The 23,113-nt window shown below is 43.0% G+C and overlaps 1 protein-coding gene across 1 annotated transcript; it reads left to right on the top strand.

Annotated features, from left to right (window-relative positions):
* Window positions 1–2,014: 2,014 nt before the first annotated feature.
* LOC134505412 (olfactory receptor 5V1-like) lies at window positions 2,015–19,375 on the top strand. Its single transcript, XM_063315095.1, has 2 exons — window positions 2,015–2,057; window positions 18,438–19,375. Exons 1-2 carry the CDS (start codon window positions 2,015–2,017, stop codon window positions 19,373–19,375), a joined length of 981 nt encoding a protein of 326 aa, XP_063171165.1.
* The last annotated feature ends 3,738 nt before the right edge of the window (window positions 19,376–23,113 follow it).

The following is a 23,113-nucleotide window of genomic DNA, read 5'->3' as shown; positions in this document are numbered from 1 at the left end:
ATAAAGCTTGTGTTGTGGGACACCTATTTAACTATACAGTATACAAAGCAAGCAAATAAATCAATGAGTAGATTGAATTACAACTAATAATTGAGTTGTCCACCCACACCTGTTTTGTTGGAGCCATCGTGGACAAATGCAATATTTTCCACAATGACCGTGAGTATTTGTTTTGTCCTACCATCAGTTTTGGTCAAGGTGTTTTTACAGAAACTTGACCAGCAGGGAAGAAACAAAAATGCCCCCAGCTGCAGACAGTGACAACGATGGCAAGGGTATAAGTCTTTTCTAAGCTGGTGTCTTCTGTATGTGTCAAGCTAAAATTCCTATCTATCAGCTCCTCAAGGTTGTAGGTAGTCCTCGACTTACGACCATTCATTCAGCGACCATTTGAAGTTATGACAGTGCTGAAGAAATGATGGGTATGACTGGTCCTCAGAGTTCCAGCCGTCTTAGCACCCCCGCAGTCATGTGATTGCAATCTGGGCACTTGGCAACCAGCTCGCACTTATGACCAGTTGCAGTGCCCCATAATCATGTGATCGCCATGTGACCTTCCCTGCCGGCTTCCCCAGAAAGTCAGTGGGGAAGCTGGCAGGGAAGGTCACAAGTTGCTGGGGTGAAGTCTCCCCTACCCACATACTCACCCCCAGCCTCTCTGTGCTCACACCGCACCAGCCACTCACACATCCCATGCACCTTCCCTGACTCTTGCCATATCTCCCTCGCACCCCTGTGCACCCTCCCCAAGCACAACTTTAAAATAATAAATAGTTTTTAAAAACCTACAATAGGGTTAAATAAAACACTCAGCTGCCAGAGAATCATAAAAAGCCTTCAACCTGGGCTCCGTCACACACTTGGGGCACCAGGCTCAAACACAGAACTAGGTCTGCAGGGCCTTACGAAAGGTCAGCAGGCTGTGGGGATTATGAGTTTGAAACCAGTCAATGCCCAATATTAGGGGGCAATGTAAGGAAGCTGTAAAATATCTCTATAAGAGGTAGCTGTGATTCTTTATTAATGAAATAGCACAACTTTGCCCTGACTTCTGCAACTGGCAAAATCTGGTTGCCTCCAGATGTGTGGGGACCACACCTTTCTCAAGAACCACGAAGACCATCCTGGGCTACCAAAACATCTGGATGGGCCCAGGTGGGAAAGTGGGCAGGACAGCTAATCTGACCTGCTTTTCAACAGGGAGGATGGTGGTGCATCCTGCTCGGTTCCAGATGTTTGCAGCAGCCTCATGACAAAAACCCACCGCTTCGGTTATGGCCTTTCCCATCAACTCTTTTATTTTCTGTTTGCGAAGATGGTAAGAAAGTGCCTGTGTTGCTAGCACAGTTAGAATGATGATCATAGGATGAAGGGGAAGGAATCTAGGATTTTGTGAGAAGATGGTCTTGAATCCATTTAATCCAACTGCCCATAGTCCCCTTTTCAGGAGAGATGGGCAGTGATAGAAATTTGAAAAATAAATAAATACATTTTCAAGGATCTTGGACAGAAGGGCAAAGATTTGGGGCAGGGAGTAGAGGTTAGTGCAGTGTTTCTCAACCTTGGGAACTTTAAGCTGCATGGACTTCAACACCCAGAATTCCCCAGCCAGCCATGCTGGCTGGGGAATTCTGGGAGTTGAAGTCCAACATCTTAAAGTTCCCAAGGTTGAAAAACACTGGTGTAAACAGTACATTTCTAGGGCCCTCGTGCAGAGATTTTAAGTGCCTTGCATTTTATTGTATTTGCATTGCATTCGTCTTATCTTCTGTATTTTTGTGTTAGATGTTTTATGTCTTTTGCTAGTTTTATTCTATTCATTGCTTTAATACAACTGGAGCATTTGGGTTGCAGGATGAATTAAGCAGTAAATAAATATTTTATCCCACTGTTCTCTCCCTTCTCACCCTTCCCTCTCTAGAAAGCATGCTCTAACTCTCTGTCCCACAATGCCTGTCACTATGAAAGCTTGTTTTGTCATTTGATGATGCAAAGCAATCTCAGTCTCGAAAAGATGAAAATTATCCACGACTTTGCAGACATCGTCACCGAAAATAGTAAGTGATCTCTTCAAAACGGTGCGGTCATTTCCAGTCCTTCTTCAGCTTGTAAGGAATAGGGTTGGTTTTTTTAAAAAAAATCCAGTGCTTTTCCTCAAGCTATGCTAGCTGAATCACAGAATCATAGAATCACAGAATCATGCACTGACCTGCTTGTTCTTTTTCCACAGTTATGCTTTGCGGGCTAGCTGGATTCTCCAATTTCTTCAAAACTTCTTGGCTTCACCTCATTCTCAGCTGGCAGAAGCAGGATAAAGGATGTTTCTGGATTGCATGACTTTAGGGACACCCATGGCTATGTGCATGTGATGGTGGCCATGACTGTGTAGTCAAAGCCATGTTCCTTTTTTATTTCCATTGCCTATGCCATCATGACTACTCTGATGTCCCTCTTCCTGAAGATACCCCTGCATAAACCTATTTAATTATTTTTTTTAACCTCAATCTATAGAATATAATTCATAAATAAAGAGCAAATCACTCATGGTGCTTCAGAAAATGAGTTGGACTATTGTTCCTATCATCCCACAGTCTGAGATGTGGAGTAATACTGCCTTAAAAAACAGTATTTGATTTATAGAGTCCTTTTCTATTCTGGCAAGTACTCAGTGTTCAGATTTTAGAAGAAATACATTAACAGTTAAAAACATGCAGCAGAATAACATTAACATGAACACTGAAATCATTCAACAGTTGAAAGCTTGGTGAAAGAGAGGTGCCTTTAGAGGGCTGTCCACAGAGAGGTCAAAAATGTTGAGATGGCACCCATTGCCACATGATCAAAAATCTACTAAAAAAATAGGCATCAGAGGTGTTGTGTGCATGTAAAAAAAGGTGGGGCTTTGATTGCACAGTCATACCCACCATCTTGACTTTTTTGACCCTCTACATGCCTCTGTAATTCATAGATTTTATAAATGCGGAGAGTTTGGTAGGAGCCCACCCAAGTTATCCTCTTATTTAGTTAACAAATAATAGTTCAAAACTGATCAGAAAGAAAAGAGGGAATTAGATTTCATGGGAGGTCTGAAACAAAATGTTTGGAGGGAGAAAATAGCTGGTAGGTTTTGCAAAGCTTATTCCTCCTTAGTGGACAATCTCTACATTAGTGTTTTTCAAACTTGGCAACTTTAAAATGGGTGGATGTCAACTCCCAGAATACCCTAGCCAGCATGCTGGCTGGGGAATGCTGGGCATTGACGTCCACCCATCTTAAAGTTGCCAAGTTTGAAAAACACTGCTCTAAATACACCAGTGTTACTAGCATTGAAATATTTATGCACATGCAAGAAAATGTAGATACCAAAAAAGTCACAAAGTATAAAAAGTGATGCAGTGTATCTTATAATTTAATTTCCAAACAAACAATAATATTCTCTTTCCAGCAAATGACTCATTTCTTCTGTCGATCTACTAGGTTCTTCCAACTGGAACAAAGATTGGGCCCAAGTGGCAAAAAGGTCTAAGAGAACAGAGAAAATTGTTGAAGGTAAAACTTGGTAGTTGGGACATGTGAGCATTAGAAATTAGAAATAGTTTTTGTTATGGAAAAAAATCTTAACATATGGACCATCCATGAAAACTATACAGGTAGTCCTTGCTTAATGTCCCTAAAGTCTGAGATGCTTTCTCAAATTACATTCCTGCTTTGGACTCAGATTTCTCTTATCTGACTGTTGTCTTGGTTGTGGCTCTTCTTCCTGTTCCTCAAGGTTATCCTCACAGCCCATTACAGCAACTTCAAGAGATGGTTAGAAAGGGGATCACATTCACTGATAAATGGGGGCTAAAGTACACCCATACGCACTTTCCAAGGTTCTGTAACCCACCTCCTTTTCCTTTTGATATATCTGACTAATGAGATGCTGTGAGAATCAATCTTTCTTGGTTGTCGGCGCAGTATTATTTGACTTCCCAGTCTAGTTAGAACACTGGGATTTTTCTGGCAATCTCCTATCTTCTACTGAACCAGGCTAACCTGCTCAGCTTTCAAGATCAGCCAAGGTGCTGCTTTCTACAATTGGAATACATATGTTTACTCTTTTGACCAGTGTTTCTCAACCTCAGCAACTTTAAGATGAGTGGACTTCAACTCCCAGAATTTTCCAGCCAGCCATGCTGGCTGGGGAATTCTGGGAGTTGAAGTGCACACATCTTCAATTTGTCAAGGTTGAGAAACACTGCTTTTGACTATGTTTCCATCTCCTTTCTGTTCCTTTCCCTCCTTTCCTGGGATAGGTTTTAGAGTTTGAATTCCATGGGGCAGGAAACCTATCATGGGTCTAACGCTTTTATAATATTGATGGTGATGCTGACCCTTTCACCTTCTGGTTCTTTTCACTGCAGGTGACTGCTCTTCCCATAACACTGCTGTGGCTGTTGGAGCACTTGCAGGGTACCTCTTCCATAGCTTCTGATGATGGTCCACCTTTGGACATATTTCTTTATTACAGTCTAAACCCAGCTTTCTCTGGACAACTTTCCTAAAGAAATGTCTGACTTCATATGAAAACCAGCCTGTTTTATTGTCCCAACATTTCCTCCCACCCCAAACCTGGTGGCCTTCTAGATGTATTAGGCCATGCACCTCATCCTGCAGGATCTTGAAATCTCCTGGATTGGAAAGATAGTCTTCAGAGTGGGCAGCCAAGTTTTCCATCTGCCCTAAAATGGATTACTCCTAGCAACACTTGGAGGTAGACCTCAGGTACCTCTAAGTCCACTTGAACACATATCCTGCAACTCCTCTAGATACATTTGGCCATGGGGGAATAAGAGGGAGGAATGGAAAGACACAGTCAGGCTTTCAGGATTTCTTTGCTATAGCCTAGATCAATAAAGTAGATTTCCAGCATATTGGTGGAATCTGTTCCTGACTTTCAGGAAACGTTTTCTATTTTTCCCTCTTACATCCCTGGGAGTTAAGGCGGAGTCAGTTTGAGTTTCTTTCTAACGTTTTGTTCATTACCTGAGCTAAAAGCATGTTTTTGTAGCTGTCACCATTTAGTTTCTCCAAGGTCATCTCTATGACTCATTTTAATCAGGTGGACACCCATGGCTCTCTGGGGGATGGTGTTCCAGAGGGCAGGTGCCAGAGGAGGCATACTTCCTAGGCAATGATAAATGACACTGTTTAACCAAAAGGACTAAAGGGACGCGGTGGCGCTGTGGGTTAAACCGCTGAGCTGCTGAGCTTGCCAATCAGAAGGTCGGCGGTTTGAATCCGCGTGATGGGGTGACCGCCCGTTGCTAGTCCCAGCTCCTGCCAACCTAGCAGTTTGAGAACATGCCAATGTGAGTAGATTAATAGGCACCGCTTCGGCGGGCAGGTAACAGTGTTCTGTGTCGTCATGCTGGCCACATGACCACAGAGGAAGTGTCTTTGGACAAACGCCGGCTCTTCGGCTTTGAAACAGAGATGAGCACCGTCCCCTAGAGTCGGACACGACGGGACTTAATGTCAAGGGAAGCCTTTGCCTTTACCTTAATCAAAAGGGCCTGGAATGCACCCACTCTGCCTGATCTTACAGGACGGGCAGAAGCTACGGGAGATAAATGGTACCTGAAAGAACCAGGCCTTATGCCAAGAGGGACATTATAGTAATACCCAGCACCTTGAATTTTACCCAGAAGCCAAGAGGCAATCTGTGCAGCTTGTCAAGCAGTGGCGATACAGAGACATACCGTGGCACACCCATTACTGCCTATGTGGTTGCATTCTGGACCAGTTGTAGCTTCCGAATGGTTTTCTTCAAGGACAGCCCCATGTAGAAGGCACTGCAATAGGTGACTAGGGGATGAGTGACTGTCTGAAGGGCCTCCCAATCTAGGTATGGGCCCAACTGGTGCACCAGATGGATCTGTGCAAAGACCTTCATGGCCACAGATGTTACTTTCTCCTCAAGCAGGAACCGTTTGAGTCCAAGACACCTCCAGATTGCACACTACTCTTGAATAGGGAAGTGCCATCCATCCAAGACTAAAAATGGAAAGTCCCCAGATACAGAGACCCTAAATATCCACAGCTACTCAGTTGCATTAGGATTAAGTCTGAATCTGTTCTTCCCCATCCTGTTCCAAACAGCTTCCAGACACTGGGACAGGACCTCAACAGCATCACCTGGATGGCCTGGGGTCAAGATATATAATTGGATAACTTCCACATACTGATGATACTGGACCCTGAACTGACAGCTATCCTCATTTAGTGGTTTCATGTAGATGTTAAACAGAAAGAGTAGTCTTTAAAGGCAGCCCCATATAAAGCACATTGCAGTAGTCTAGGCAGGTAGTGATGACAGCATGGGCTACTCTTGCTAGGTCCTTCTGCATCAGGAAAACTGCAGCCTCCATCTGCTGTTCAGGTAGGAGCAGTGAATCCAGAAGGACCCCCCATATTGTGAATCTGCTTTTTTTAGGGGTAGTGTCTGTCCTTCCAAGGATAACCCTGCCACCAAAGGAGAACCCTGATACATGAAATACATGAATAGCAACTCCATCTTAGAATCAATTTGACCCTGTTCCCTCCCATTCAGATGCTCAGAGTTTCCAGGCACTGGAATAGAACCTCAGCAGCATCTCCTCCACAGCCTGGGTTAGGGATGTAAAGCTAGGTATCTTCAGCATTCTGAGGGTCCTGCTCTCTGAGTTGTTGGATGACCTCCCTAGCAATTTCATATGGATAGTAAAAAGCTGGGGGGCAAGGACTGACCTCTGTGGTACCCTGCAAGAGAACAGCCCCTGGGCTGACCTCTCCTCCACTACAACAGGCTGAAACCATCCACAGAGAAAGCAGCAGAACCACTGCAACACCGTGTCCCCAGCCTCCACAGGTGGTCCAGGAAGATACCATGGTTGACAGTATCAAAGGTTATTGAGAGGTCTAAAAAGAGTGGAGTACTGCCACCATCCAGGTCCTGACATAGGTCCTTCAGGAGACATTCAATGCAATGTCTTCAACAGCTGGAGCACTGCATATACACCATCTTTCTGCAACAGGAATGCTCTGTCACCTCCCATACCTTACCATAGAATCAAGTTGTTCAAACCATGCTCTACAGAAAGGTCTTCTAAGATGTTGCGGCATGTAAATTGTTAAATCTATCTGGAAAACCGATTCATGTTGTGCCAGCCACTTCAAGGAGTTAGTGCATTTATGAGACATTAGTCACCTTTGGCAGCAACGTCCATGGTTTCTTGGCCTTTGCCTCTGTTTGAACTGGGAATTGAACCCAAAAATCCATATTTTGAAATGGTGTTTGTAATTTGAATCTGAGAGGACTTACTGAAAGTATGTTCTTTAAGGCACAGCTTTGGCAATCTGAGTCCACCAATTACTTTAATCAATATTTTAATCGCAATCCTTTAATTGTGAGATGACTTGGGGGGGGAGGAGAGAGAGGGTTTCCAGCTGTTCCCTAATTGTAGAAGCTATAGTGAATTTATCCACCCCCAAGATACATTTTAGGAAGGTGGACTGCATTTGCTCCAAGAATGGAGCATTTATGAGTCTCCATAATTCTGTACCATTTGTGATCATCAGAACATTGGCATTACATACCTTGATCACTGGAGTCAGGGATCCAAGATAGCTACAGTTAGTAAGCTACAATGGGCAGTTGGCACTGGCTTCTCTTAAAATGCAGAAGCCAGGACCCTGTTTCTGAAAAGACAATATCTAAGTACAAATAGGACTTAACTTGGTCTATGTGTTCCCTGTGTTCCATATTCCAGACATACCTGATCTGTTTCTTCCCAAAGACAACCAGCTTGGACTTGGTCTTATTAATATTCAAGGAGTTAAGTTCAGCTGGAACTACGCTCATCTCTACCTGGATATGAGACTGTATCGTCTGCATAGAGCAGGATCTTCACAAGTTTATTGTTAGTATTAGGCATATGGACATTGGTTAATTGAAGGACTTTGGAATATAGGTAGTCCTCATTTAGCGACTGCAATTGGGCCTGGCAACCCAGTTGTTAAGTGAAGCGGTTGCTAAGTGAAACTGTGGCTCTGCTTGCAATCTTACTTCAGCTGTCCTTTGCTTTACAGACCTGCAAAGGTCATAAATGCAAAGGTTGGTTGCAAAGTTACTTTTTCATCACTGTTGTAACTGCAAACAGTCACTAAACGAGGCAGTTGCTAAGCAAGGAGTACCTGTATCAAGTACGTTCACATTAAACAAGATAGGAGCCAGTATGCATCTCTGTTTGATCCCTTTAATGGTGCAGATTTTCTCAGCTAGGGACCTCTATGTACCTGTACATAAACATGAGTTTGTATATGAAACCTTGGTTAGAGAGAGAGACCTGGATTCCATATTCAAGGCCACGAGCTTCTTTGTTTATTGAATCAAAGGCAGCACCAAGGTCTATAAAAGTTGTGAACAATTGTCTCCCTTTAACTATGTGGTCTTATGCGAAAGGTATTTGGCATACAATTTTGGTACATCAATTAGGCTGATAGGTCTAGACCAGTGTTTTTCAAACTTGTCAACTTTAAGGTTTGTGGATTTCTACTCCCAGAATTCCCCAGCCAGAATGTAACCTCATAGAATCTGCATCTGACTACATTTTATCATTGCAATGGGACGGCCTTCTTCACAATTCACTCCCAGGAAATACCATGCCTGGAATTTGTAATCCATCTCCTGGTACAATTGCCCAAAGCCATTCATTCATCAGAAGAGCAACATTTCGTAACATAAAAGGCTTACAAAGGACCTATAGTTAATAACAGCAAATAATAAAAATAGTTAATAAGGTCACATGACCTAAAGAAGAAAGGCACAAAAAGGCAAGGAATTTCTAATAATATGGAAAACAGAGTTATTAAGCCTCCATTTAACAAATTAAAATCATCATCATCATCATCATCATCTTGATTATTCCGGTTATCTTTTTAGACTGATTAAACATAATTGTAACTCTGTTTGGCTTTTGTTTAATTTTGGTTTTTTTCAAGCAAAAATATTTACCAAATATATTTTGGAGACTCATCAATGTAAATCTTCCCAGTCCAGGACACTGGCAAAGTGCTATCATACAATTGAGTGCAAAATGGTTGCTTTTTTTTTTGTTTTTTTAAATCAAGGGAATAGACTTCTGCCTTTCTAAACGATCCCTATCAGCTTGATTCCAAGAGAGTTTGCCTATATCGATCCATTGGCTAAACAAATAGGGGGCAATAGGAGGGAAAACAGGGGTAACCATTGGCTGCTGTTGGGCACCTGATGCCAAACAGGCTCTCTTGCTTATCTTATTTTTAAAAATGTGCAAGCAAAGTTGCCAACTTGAAGGACTATCTTTACATCTAACTTGGCTCTTAACATGATCTGGGCTCAGACAACACTAGAAGGTAGTAAAAAGAATGTCCTGTGGCTTTTTTTGCTGCCCCCTGGTGGTCATCCTAGGTGACCTGGGTTTTGCAACCTAGGTTTATTACACCTGCTGTGGGCCCCACGTTGTTGTTAGTTGCTGTTGAGTCCTTTATGACTCATGGCAACCCTACATATAACAGAACGAAATGCTGTTTGGTCTTGTGCCATATGCCTGACTGTTCCAATGTTTACATCCCTTGTTGCGGTAACCGTATCAATCCATCACATTGAAGGTCTTCCTCTTTTCCGCTGGCCCTCGACTTTACCAAACATGATGTCCTTTTCAAGCGATCGGTCTTTCCTGACGATGTGCCCAAAGTATGGCAGTCTAAGCCTAGTTATCTTTGCCTCCAGGGAACATTCTGCTTGTATTTCTTCTAAAACTGATTTGTTTGTTCTTCTGGCAGTCCATGGTATTTTCAATAATCTTCGCCAACACCACAATTCAAATGCATCAATTCTTCTTCTGTCTTCCTTTTTTAATGTCCAGCTTTCACAGGCATATGTGGCAATTGAGAAGACCATGGCGTGAGTCAGACGCACCTTTGTTTTTAAACTGACATCTCTACTTCTGAAAACTTTAGACAGGTCTTTGATGGCAGATTTTCCCAGCGCGATACATCCTTTGATTGCTTGATTACTCCTTCCCTTGGCATTGAGCATTGATCTGAGTAGAATGAAATCGTTGACGACTTCAATTTCTTCTCCATGAAGTCCTCATAATAAAATAAAAATAAAAGCTGCAAAGCTTCAGGCCTATGTTGAGTAGGGGCAGGGGAGGACATCATTGTATGGTTGAAGAACATCTGATGACTATTTCTGTTTGGGAGAGAAAACCCCCACACACCTTCTCTGGAGTATCCAGTTGTTTGGGCTCCAAGTTAACTGTAATTCAAAAGGATGATTGTGTCTTTGGAATGCCCTGGAGTTGTGCAAATCAGTCTCAGATGTATCTTAACAAGCATCCTCTGAGTACCTGCTGGGATCCAAGAAAGAACCATAACAAAGCAGGAGAAAGTTAGAGGTCTTTTATCAAAAGTTAGACGCTGACTTTTAATGAAGCACCATAGCATCCTTTTCAGAGAAACACCTGAAGGACTAGAACTTGGGAGACCAAAATAGACACTGAGGGGGTGAACTTCTTGTATTCCTTCTGGATTAACTTTCCTGCTGCCTTACCACCAAGGGGCAACCAACTGGAGCTCCTCTGAGCCACTTAATAATATCTGCCTCCTCTGTTGGCAGGGCAGTATCTAATCATAATGTAGGAAGCCTTGATCATTTATTAAGTACTGGCGCTTGTGTTCAGATGGGAGATAGACAGACAGACAGACATTTTTAAAAGAATAACCACCGTACAAATTTTGAAAGAAAAAAGTAAGGGAATTAAAGCAAAGTAATAAGTAAGTGAAAAAAGGTACAAAGAAAGAAAAAAAAAGGAAGGGAAAGGAAGGGAAGGGAGATGCAGGGAGGGAGGGAAGGGGAAGAGGAAGGAAAGAAGAAGCTGTCTTTTCCTTTGGCTGCTAAATTATGACAATGCAAAATAGTGGGGAGAGGGGAGGGGAGAGGAGAGGAGTTAAAAACTAGAGCCAGTTTGGTCTAGTGGTTAAGGTGCTGGGCTAGAAACCAGGAGACTGTGAGTTCTAGTCCCACCTTGGGCATGAAAGCCGGCTGGGTGACCTTTGACCAGTCATGCTTTCTCAGCCCAAGAGCCAATCAGGTGTGGTATGAGAGTTCTAGTCCCGCCTTAGGCCTGAAAGCCGGCTGGGTGACCTTGGGCCAGTCCCTCTCTCTCAGCCCAGCCCACCCCACAGGGTTGTTGTTGTGGGGAAAAGAGGAGGAGGAAGGAGTATTAGGTATGTTCGCCGCCTTGAGTTATTTATAAAAATAATAAAGGTGGGATAGAAACTAAATAGGAAAGGAAAGGTTATAGAGAAGCAACTTCCAATCCTCTTAACAGCAGTTCCAAGTACATTTATATTTTACCCTCTCTCTCTAAGGTTACAACATAATCTCCTTCTTTCCATAGTCTACCCTTTCTAATCATCAAACCCATAAATCACAAGTTCATTTTTTTTCTTTTTTCGGCAAAAAGCCCGTAAGGGGTTTCCAGTCCCTAATAAATGTGGTTATTGCCCTTTCTCAAATGGGCAGTCATTTCAAGGTATAAGAAATGAAAGCAAATGAAACAATTTTATTTTCTTATGTCACCTTCTCTAGTTTTTGTAAAAGGTGCATAACTAAACATCTATGCAGCATGCCTTACAGGGCCTTAATCGTTGTTTCCTTGCTGTTCTTATCCCTTCAAGAATCTCGGTGGTAGCTGTAATTTCTCTTCCATTTCTTGACTTCACAACCTTCATGAGACGGCTTAGCTGGAGACAGAAGGAGTCATTCGCCCCTTATGCCAAGCCCTGTTGGCTTAACTATGCTTATCGGGTCAACCATCGTTGATGGAGTTCATGGGACTGGAGGTGCCCTAAATCATCATTTAAAGGCACAAGAGCTGCATTCACACAACACAAAAGTCCCAGGCCAAACCCACTGTGTGAGCATTGTTCCTGAATCAGCAACTGCCTAAGAGCCAGGATGAGGACCAACGGCAGTGGACAATCCAAATTATGCAGATTTCCAGGACTAAATGTTGGATAGCAGCTTTTTTGGGAGGCTCTGACTTGAAGCAACAGGAAAGGCGCAGGCATTTTAGTGTTGTTTTACCCATTTATGTATAAAAGGGCAGAGAGTAAGCCGACAGAGTGGTGGTTGCAAAAATAATAACCAGATAAACACTCCCTTGGCACCTACCCATATCCCTGACATCCTGTCTGTTATAAAATCCTTTGAATTAAAAATCCATCCCAGGGTAATTGAATGAGCTGCAAAGCATCTGCCCCTAGATCAGCTTTATTTAGAAAAGCACCATGGAGACATTCTTAGGAAAGCAAAATGCCACAACAGCTATTAGCTATTGTCACCTATGCCCAGTAATTCCCAGATAAGTCCATTTTTAAGACTCTAACTGGCCAGATGGGAATTTGCAGGGCTCAAATAGCCAGGATTGCTCATTTTCAGAGATGCCAGGGCAACCCAGCTTCCCCACAGCCTCCTTCCTCTTCTTTCTGTATCCAGGCCCCATCTCTCAGTCTTTCCTCTCATTCTCTTGCCTGTTTCCTTCCCCCCACAGTCTTTTCTGCTGTTTTCCCCAAACCCTTTGACTCTCTCTTCTGTCTTCTTTCCAGCTTTGTCCTCATAATGTCGACCCGCCAGCCTTCTGATCTTCTCCCATTGGCCAACCCTGGATCTTGGTCCTCCTCCATCTGTTGCTTCTGTTGTTATTATTGTTGTTGTGATGATGATAATGATCCTCAGCATCATCAGAACAATAATAATAGAAGCAACAGATGGAGGATCATCATCATCATCATCATCATGGCCACCAGGAGTAGGCATTGAAGGGGACACAGTTAAGAAAAGACACAGTGGGGACTGTTACTGTGTATCCCAGTGTATGACTGTGATTGAGTCTTGCATGTGAGTGAGTGTGTCTTTGTATGAGTGTGTGAGTGTGTGAGTGAATTGCACCTGGGCAGCGGAGACCCACATTCAAGACTGCATTTAAGCATGAGGCACACTGGGGGAACTCTCTCACTTCTGGTAACTTTGGGGTTGTTATGGCCAGAAAATAGGCAGGCCTCCTAAAGCACTCAGAGGAAATAACTTAATGGATATGTCCGATTTCATGTGCATTATGTAAAACCAGCTCCACTCCAGAGTCTCCTACATCCATGCATACAGTATATACATACCCATCACACTCTTCCCTTTGGGGATAAACAAGGTTTTGCAAAGTGCAGAAAAGGAATAAGAAATGGTAAGGCAAAGGAACTAAAGACATAAGAAAAGAAATATTACTAAATCTAGTTTATATTACCACCACTTACTATTCAGACTTTCCTATTTGTGCAAACCACCCTTCCTTCCATCACAGCCACACAGTGCTTCAAACTTTGACTTTTGTTCCTCAACATTCTCGACTTCCTCTTTTTGAGGATCTCATCAATTCCATCCAACTCCAATTTTCTTGGATTTCCCCTTCGTCTCAACCCATTCACTCTTCCTTCACGTACTTGTTTGATGATTCAGTCCTCATTCATTCTCTCTACGTAACCAAACCACCTCAGGGTACTTCTTTCATACCAGTTGCTCAGCTCTATTCAATCAGCATTCATTCATCTCAGCTCTTTTCTTTTTTAATCGTAAGGCATAGCAGTTCGGTGTTCATGCTGCTTTTTCTTGCTGGGAAATCCTTGTGAGGTCCGGCAGCCAGATGTGTGGACTATTTAGCCATGACAAATCATGTTGCCCGGGGTGCACCATGAGGAGGCTAGTCTACATTGCACCGAAGCTCTATCTCTTGTCTTACCACACACAGTTCTGAAGAACCCCATTCCTACTGCATTCAATTTACTTCCGTTTTCCTCCTGAGATACCCAGTTCCCACTTTCATATAACAAAGTGGGCAGAAACACACTCTTATAGCCAACCGTGTTCACTAGCAGATCACATGCTACCCTGCTCCTTTCTTCCAAGATTCCCACATCTTAAAATTTCTGCATCTCTTTCCCTGTCTCTCCTAAACATTCTACCCAAACCCCCAAACTGCCAACTTGCTCTAGTCTTTCAGCATTTATGTGTAACTTGAAATCATTCACTCCATTTTCCTTGCCAAACACAACTACTTTGATCATTAATGTTCAGATTCCTCTTCCTAGTTGCATCATACAATCTGCCTAACATTCACTGCAAATAATTCAGATTTTCAACCAACAACACAGTATCATATGCATACAAAATGCACAATTAGCACACTGCTATCACCCCCAAGCATTTCTTACACATTTATCCATACACACATTAAACAACCAAGGGGACAGAAGATATCCTTATCTCAGTCCCAGCTCATCATTGAATCATTCCCTAAGCATTGAATTTATTCTCATACATGGGTTTGTTCAATCACATAACACTCTTACAGTATTTGGCAACCAAATTTCCATTCCATATTTGCACAAAACATTCAGTACTTCAAGCCTATTCACTGTGTTATATACTTTTCTCTAAATAAATAAATATATGGTAAACTTTCTTTCTCACATATATTTATTTCTCAGTGACCGGCTGAAAAGCAAAAAACTGATCTGTACACCCCATGCCTGGCATAAAACCACCCACACTTCCTAAATTTTGCTCATTGTCATCTCCTGGTGACCTTTGGAGGCCAACTTTGCAATCCCCCTGTAGCCTTCCATTCCTTCTTGCTTCCTTCCCCTTTGTTTAGCAGAATGATAATGGCATTCTCCCATTAGGCACAAGCACAGTCTTCACCCATACATTAAATAAACCACACAGCCATTCCATATGCAAATCACATCTCATGAGCTTCACTCCAGATGTTGACCTCCACCAATCATCATGGCTTTGATCAGTCAAGGCTTTCCCACAATGCTTTTTAGTAGGGCAGAGAAAGTATAGACTAGGTCACCAGCCTTAATCATATCCAGGGCCCTGCTAATGGTAAGGATAGTACTGGTCAGTTCTAAGATATTTTGGCCAATAAGCTGAAAGAGCAATCAAAGCCCAGTTTTACTCCAAGCATGTTCAGGCTACTCCATGCAAACTAGAACCTCTAATCTAGATCCCATCTTGCAAGCCAACATACTGATGCCCACATCCCACACACTCGGAGATATGCAGTGTACTGACGCCACTCCAGATGCAATCCTCTTGTTTAGAAACTTCAGATTGGAGAGCTGAGGCTGGCAGCTCATCTCCCAACTCAAGAACAACACAAGGGATGCTCTCCAAAGGATTGTGTAGAGAAACACGTTCTACAAGGAAAGCCATTAATTGTCCCTTCATCCACAAAGCCTAGACTGCTAGATCTGAAATTCCTCAGTGAATCTGTCCCCAGAGGCCCCAAGACCCTTTTAAAGGCCACCCTAATGTAATCTATTTCCATAGATCTGTTCTGAAAGGTAAGCAAACCTTCCTCCTCTTCGGCTGTTCTTGACTAAACTCAGGTTAAACAGGAGCAAAGCAGGCTGCTTTATATTGAACGAGGCCATTAATCTCGGTCTGTCTGCCTCAAGCATCAGCACTTCTTTAAAATTTATTTTTTCATCAGCCAAGGCACTAGGAGGCTGAAAGTAAGATATGGCTGGACATTTTCACACAGGTAATCTGTTGGTTTAATTCTGAAGATCTATCCTGGGAAGCTTAAGTCACCTATTTTTCTTAATTCCCCACGAATATGAATAAATTAAGAGGAGGACACCATTACTGCACCATGAAGTTTCAGCAAGGTAAATTCTGAAGGGGTGCCAAAAAGGGGGATTAGGACCATATGTGGCTTTGCAAAAGTTCAGAGGGTGTTTTTTCTTAGCACACCTGAAGGATTTAGAAATTGCGTCTCTCACATGATCCTTCCAAAGAATGCTACTAGTGTGCTTCGACCCCTTTAGTAAGAAAAACAAGATACAGATAGAAACGTGGAGAAGATTAGAGTAAAAGCCGAGTATTCTGTAGCATCAGATAGCCAGTCCCTGAGCTGTTTCTTTTTGTACAAACACACACACACACACACAGCAATCAGTGGTGTGTAAACGCGGGGATTTTCTCTGGCTGGGAAATAAACCCAGCAACAAACTAGGTATTCAGATCTAGTTGTCATTTTAAGAGTATTCTTCCTAATGCCTTCTGCTTGTTTAAATACCAAATATTGAATAGAAATAGAAATAGAAATAATGGAAATAGAAATAATAGAAATAGAAATAGAAATAATAGGAATAGAATAGAAATAGAAAAAAAATAGAAATAGAACAAATAGAACAAATAGGAATGTTGCATTTCTTCTGAAGCTTGCATGGGTGTGTTGGGTGTGCATACACAGATACATTTGGACACCATTACATCTACTGCATATGTGTGCGTTAATGCATACATATCCACAATGTTTAATTTGTTTTCTGTTTCATTTGCTTTTGCCCCTTGTTTATTTTTCTCTTTTTTTTTTCCTTTTGGTTTTTCTGCTGTAGTCACCAGGACTCCAGGTTGATGTACAGCTATTTTATTTTTTGTTTGCTTGTTTTTTCATTAAAAAAGCAGAAACCACGAACTGCGAATCTCAGAATAGGAAGAAACTCCATCTCAGATTCTCTGTAACCTCTCCGTTTCCTCCCTGAGCACCCTCAGGACATCAAATGAATTGTGGTGCTTCGCACTTCGCGTCAACTGCATTGCGAGACCTGGGATGGCCTCTGGATTCTGGGGCAGGTTTTTGGAGGACAAGGGCAGAATTCATAGCAAAATGTTGCAGGGTACAGCGCAGACCAGTCCCCAGCCATGCTTTGGTACCTCTTCTCCATTCCAGTCCCCCACTTTTAAGAGGCTTCAGGAGAAGGTTTGCAGAAATGATGATGATGATGATGATGATATCCATGATTCTTAGGCTCTCAGTTAGAAACTGAGTCATTGAAAAATACCAATCTAAAGTCTGTAATAGGGACGCGGTGGCGCTGCGGGTTAAACTGCTGGGCTGCTGAGCTTGCCAATCGGAAAGTCGGCGGCTCAAATCCCCGTGATGGGGTGAGCTCCTGTTGCTAGTCCCAGCTCCTGCCAACCTAGTAGTTCGAAAACATGCCAATGTGAGTTGATTAATAGGCACCCCTTTGGTAGGCAGGTAATGGCGTTCCGCTTAGTCATGCTGGCCACATGACCACAGAAGTGTCTTCGGACAAACGCTGGCTCTTCGGCTTTGAAACAGAGATGAGCACCGCCCCCTAGAGTCAGACACGACTGGACTTAATGTCAAGGGAAACCTTTACCTTTACCTAAAGTCTTTAATACTTGTTGGATTAATGAATACTACTACTAATAATAATAATAATAGATTTGCATAATCAGTTTGGATTGATGACTGATTGGGTTGGGGGAGAGAAAATCAGGATGATGGCAATGGAATAGAGTCTCTCGGAAGAAGACAGAGTTGGCTGGTTGAAGCCTTGAGAACCTTCAGTTCTGCAACATTTGGGTCCAGGTGCCCCACTATTTCATCTTCAAAGCTCAGGATGGTTCCCCTGTTTTTTAGTTCCAAGGTCTTCCTTCTCCCCACCAGCTGAGACATTCTAAAGTCCTCAAGTGGGTGCTGAGGTCATTCAAAATGTCCCAACTTCTGCCAGAGCTGTAAAACACCTGCCATTTCAGTCAAGAGAAGGGGGTGGATCAGAAATGGTGATCTTGGTGGATGAAGGACCCCAGGCATCTTCAGCTGAAAAGGTCCCAACAGAGCTGTTGGAGAAAAATTCCTGAGTTCCTTCAGCACCCTTCTCCCATCTCAATCACCCAAACCCAAGTTAGATGATGAAGTTTAGATTTGTCCCTCTGCTGATCAGGTTACAAATTTAAGAAGTCTTCAAAACCTTTATCTGTTCCCATCTTCTTCCTTCCTTCCTCCCTCCTCTCCCCCTTCTCCATCTTCCCCCCTCCCCCCTTCTTTCCTTCCAGACTTAGCCTAAGCCCCAGCAGAGCAAAGCTACTGCCCAGAGTCACTGGGAGTTGGGTGGCGTATAAATTTAATTCATTATCATTACTATTTGACCTGCTAAATGTGATCTGCTGTTGCAAAGGAAAAGAAAAGTCTGCCAGGATAGCCCGTTGTTCTCCCCACCACAACAACCCTGTGAGGTGGGTTGGACTAAGAGAGAGGGATTGGCCCAAGTCACCCAGCTGTTTTTCATGCCTGGGGGAGGATTAGGACTCACCGCCTCCCATTTCTAGCCCAGCACCTCCCACCAGGTTATCTTATCCAGCTGAACAGATTTTCATGTCTGTATGTTTTTCAAAGATATATAAGATGTAGCCATTGCACCATACAGCAATGAATTACTTGGTTTCGTTATGCTGCGTGGGTTTATTACTTGCTTTGTTTCCTGATATATAGGAAGCCCACTAAACCAGACTTCTATCAAAGAATTCATCCTCCTTGGATTCTCCAACTATCCTGAATTCCAGACTTTCTTCTTCTTGGTCTTCTTCATTGTTTACCTGATGACCATGCTGGGGAATCTTTGCCTCATCCTGCTGGTCGTCTCTGACAGCCACCTCCAGACCCCCATGTACTTCCTTCTCAGCAACTTGTCCTTCATTGACCTTTGCTACGTGACCTCCACAATCCCGCAAATGCTGGCAAACTTCCTCCGAGAGTCGAAGGCCATCTCCTACGCCGGGTGCATGGTCCAAATCTTCTCCCTAATGTCATGTGTAGGTTCAGAGTGCATCCTTCTAGCAGCCATGGCTTATGACAGGTACGTGGCCATATGCCATCCACTCCTATATCCAGTCATCATGAGCAGGAAAGTGTGCCTCCAAATGGTGGCTGGGTCATGGACAGGAGGGTTCCTGAACTCCCTCATCCACACTCTTCTGACCTCGGCCTTGTCCTTCTGTGGACCCACAGAGATCCGTCATTTCATGTGTGATGTTCCACCTCTCTTGGAGTTGTCCTGCACTGATACATCACTTAATAATATTGTGCTCCATGTGGCCAGTGTCTTCATTGGCATCAGTCCCGGCTGCTTTATTGTCATCTCCTACGCGTTCATAGCTTCTGCTATTCTGCGGATCCGTTCGGCCAAGGGCAGGAATAAGACCTTCTCCACTTGTACATCGCATCTCACAGTTGTAGTCACCTTCTTTGGGACAGCTCTGTTTAACTACAACCGGCCCAATGTGGGCTATTCGTTAGATGTGGACACCCTGGTGTCAGCTCTGTACTGTGTGGTCACCCCCATGTTCAACCCAATCATATATAGCCTGCGGAATCAGGAAGTGAAGGCAGCTCTGAAGAGAACGGCAAAGTGGAAGCAGGAGACATTCTAAATCCTAGAGATTTCACACTCCAGAGGGAGCACCAGGTGCTCCTCACTGGTGCAGACGACTACAGAGAAGGCCCTGAGGAAGGAATTCAGTGGCCATTAGGTAAATACCCGCTTAGCTTTGGAAGGTACAAATGGGTAAGGAAGAAACTCAAGGTTGTGCCACCTTAATGTTCATTGGTATAAGGTGGGGGTGGTGAGAGAATCCCTGTCTGGCTGTCAAGATTCTGTTATTATACCATTTATCAATCAAGTAGAGTTCCAGTAGTCCTGGTGGAATCTGTTTCCTGGCCTGGATTACCTCAAGGGCCGATACCTTCAGAAGACAGTTCTCTCCACATAGAAAGCTAGCATGTCAGGAGAAAACTAGGGCTACCGGATTGGTAGCCTCTCAACTGCCATTAGATGGCAGCAAAGCCTGGTGATTTCTTCTCTCTTTGCAGCCACCTAATGGCCATCTGGATGTTTTGCAGCCCAGATCTGGTAACTATAAGAGAACAATGTTGGGATACTTATCCTTAAGATGTAGTTGCTGAGTGAAGGCAATCAGAGGAGAGGTGGAAGCAGTAAAGCAATATTTACTCATCTGCACTTTTCTGAAAAATCTGAAGGAGTCCAGCTCAAATACAAGCTATTGGCCATCTTGACCACAAGATATAAGACAGCAGGTGTCCTGACGAGCAGGAACCACGCCGAGACGAGGAACAAGTCTCTAGTGTTTTATTACTGTTACAGTAGACAGAAAATCCTACCAAACTGAAGAAGTGTGAGAAAACCCAGACAGATAAACCCCAAGAGTCAAGGCGGGTCTGTTCTGTGTCTCTTTGAATGACTGCTCAACTCCTTGCTACTACGCCTGCGTTTTCCCCCCTGGATAGGGGCCCCCTCCTGCTCAGCATCCGTTCTCATGACAGCAGGCACTTGTTACTCCTGCCATAAGCCACTGACTCCCATACCACTATGTTCTCCCTCTGGATCTCTCTCCCAGCCTTTTGTAACCCATTGGCCTCCAACATCTTGATCCTCAACTCCCTAAATTGCCCATCAGTATGGAGTTGCCATGCAGTGTCCCACTGTATTTGCCCATGGGAGAAACTGATTAACAAGGCTATCTCATAAATTTGCTTATTAGGTTGATATTCCACCTTTCCTCCAAGAAGTCAAGAGGACATACAGACTTCTCCAGTCCCACTTGATCCTTAGCAATACAAGGTAGGTGAGGCAGAAGGCTGGTGGCTGGTCCAGATCCCCAGAATCGTGTCTTGGATTTGAACATGAACCCATTTTTTTCATCTCTAAATGTGGCTGGGCGACAGCCCCCAACATCCCTGGTCACCAACCATGTCAGCCTTACCAGGTAGACCAGATAGGAAACATGACCAGATCAGCTAATTCTACTTTATTGTAAGGTTACATTAACAGAATCTTGCAAGTCTGAAAGTACAAATCTCTACAGCCCAAAAAACTAGGGACAGTCCTTTCTGAGCCTCTTTCTCTGCCCATTATCCAGCTGTGGGCTAAGCTGTCTCTTATCTGACCTTTCCTTAGGCAATATCTCTGGGCCCAGTCTCCCAAGGTCTTGCCCACATACTATTACATACCAGTTGTTTGGAGGTGATATGTCATGAGTACTGATGGCGAGCAGGAGGGGGCCTCTATCCAGGGTGGAAAACACATGCGTAGTACTGAGGAATTAAGCAGCCATTCAAAGAGACACAGATCAGACCCGCCTTAGCTTTTGGGGTTTGTATGTCTGGGCTTTTCCCACGCTTCTTCAGTTTGTTAGGATTCTGTTTTATGTAGCAGTAATAAACACTAGAGACCTATTCCTCGTCTCAGCGTGATTCCTGACCGTTAGGACATGATAGGAGCTCAGTTCTATCCACATTAGACAGGCCACACGATTCACCAGATGGTTTGCCCACTTCTGAAACTCAGTTCCATCTTCAGGTGACCATGGGGTTTGTGTCAGATCTCAGGCCCAGGAGTGTGACTCTACTGGATCCTTCTTGCATGCATTCACATAAAGAAAGCTAGTATCATCACCACCTGGTGCAGACGAAAGAGGAAAAAACCTTTGGCTCTATTGGTATCTTGCGTCTTTAATCTGTAGCTGTAGATTATACAGTAAGTGAGGAAACATTTGCTTGCATTTTCAATAAATTAAACCACAGTTTAATGAATAAAAGAAAAAAGCAGCTGGATTCACACCGTATGCAACGCAAGCCCAGACCAGCTCAGGGTAGATGGTGAAGTATGAACCCAGTCTTTGTGTCACCGTTAAGTTTTCCATAAAGTAACCTCGAGCTGAAAGGGGCGCACGATCCAGACCCAAACAAGTGATAAAGTGTTGGATACATCATTTCCATCCACCTAATTGTTTTGTTCAAGGAGCAGAATAGAGGAGGGATCACCTGGTGGCCTATTTGCCATCTCTATTCTGCTACTGCTGTGTACAGAAAAGGGTTAAAGCCAAAATCACCAAAGGCCCCTCCCTTTGGGACTGTCCTTGCGAATTACCCCCACTTTAGTTTCCAGTGACTCTGGAAAGCTCAACCCTTTTGATATAGAGATGATATAAATTGCCTGTTGTTGATCTTTCTCTCTGCTTTTGTTTGCATTTTATCTTGTTTTGCTGGTTAACTGCTTGTTGATGTTTGCTGAGGCTGAATAAATAAACATCAAGCATCTTAAAGAAAAATTTTATAAAATGACATAACATTGGTATTTGTCACCAGAGAAATTGTCTAAAATGTATAAAGGTACTTCGAATTTTTGTTGGAAATGTGAACAACATGAAGGGACATTTTACGATGTTTGGTGGACAGGTAAAAAAGCTAAAAAAAACTGGATACAAATACATATGTTAATCCAGAAGATTTTAAAGGTTAAAGTACAGTAGAAGCCAGAGACTTTCCTTTTGGGATTAATGGTCAGGATTAGAAAAAAAGTCATGGAATTTTGTTTTTATACATGATAACTGCAGCAAGATTATTATATGCTCAAAAATGGAAAAGTTCAATACTGCCCACAATGGAGGAAAGGCTGGTGAAGATGATGGAATTTGCAAAGATGGCCAAATTAACTTCTTTGATTAGAGAAAAAACAGCATCTGCATCTGTGGTGGACTGGAAACCCCTTACAGACTTTTCGCATGAAATGGAACAAAATGAACGTATGATTTGTAGTTTTGATGATTAGGGGAAAAAAAACTGGAGAGTAGAAAAAAGTGGGCTTTGTTTGTAATCATAGAGTAAGAGCTGATCTGTAATTGTACTTATATTTGCTCCAGAGGAAAAATTGACAGGACTTGCTGAGATGGATCAACTAACCTCTTTGATGAGAGAGAAGACAGAATCTACATTTCTTGGTGACCGGAAACCCCTTTGGGGCTTTTTGCGTAAAAAAGAAAATGATTTTGTGAATTCTGGTTTTGAGGATTAGAAAGAATAGGTTATAGAAAGAAGGGAGGTATGATGTAATCTTAGTGAGAGTTTTGATTATAATTATAACTGCTGAGAGGATGATCGGAAGCCATTTCTTCATATTTCTTTTCTTGTTTTCTGTTCTTTTCTGTTCTTTCTTTTTTCTATCTCCTTTTTCTCTTCTGTCTCTTTTTCCCTTCCTTTTCTTTTCTCTTTCACATTATATCTTTTTCTTTGAATGTACTTCTTACTACATATGCAAAATCTTTTAATAAAAACTATTTTTTAAAAAAGACGGGTGGACTTCAACTCCCAGA

Source organism: Candoia aspera, chromosome 14, assembly GCF_035149785.1.
Source record: "Candoia aspera isolate rCanAsp1 chromosome 14, rCanAsp1.hap2, whole genome shotgun sequence".
NCBI lineage: Eukaryota > Metazoa > Chordata > Lepidosauria > Squamata > Boidae > Candoia > Candoia aspera.
The sequence above is the reverse complement of the archived record's forward strand: the minus strand, read 5'-3'. Positions and strand labels throughout refer to the sequence as shown.

Excerpts from the sequence above, each read along its gene's own strand:
- LOC134505412 (XM_063315095.1), top strand. The coding sequence starts at position 2,015 with ATGAAAATTATCCACGACTTTGCAGACATCGTCACCGAAAATA. Across the intron at positions 2,058-18,437 it reads AGACATCGTCACCGAAAATA|GAAGCCCACTAAACCAGACT; the intron begins GTAAGTGATCTC and ends CCTGATATATAG.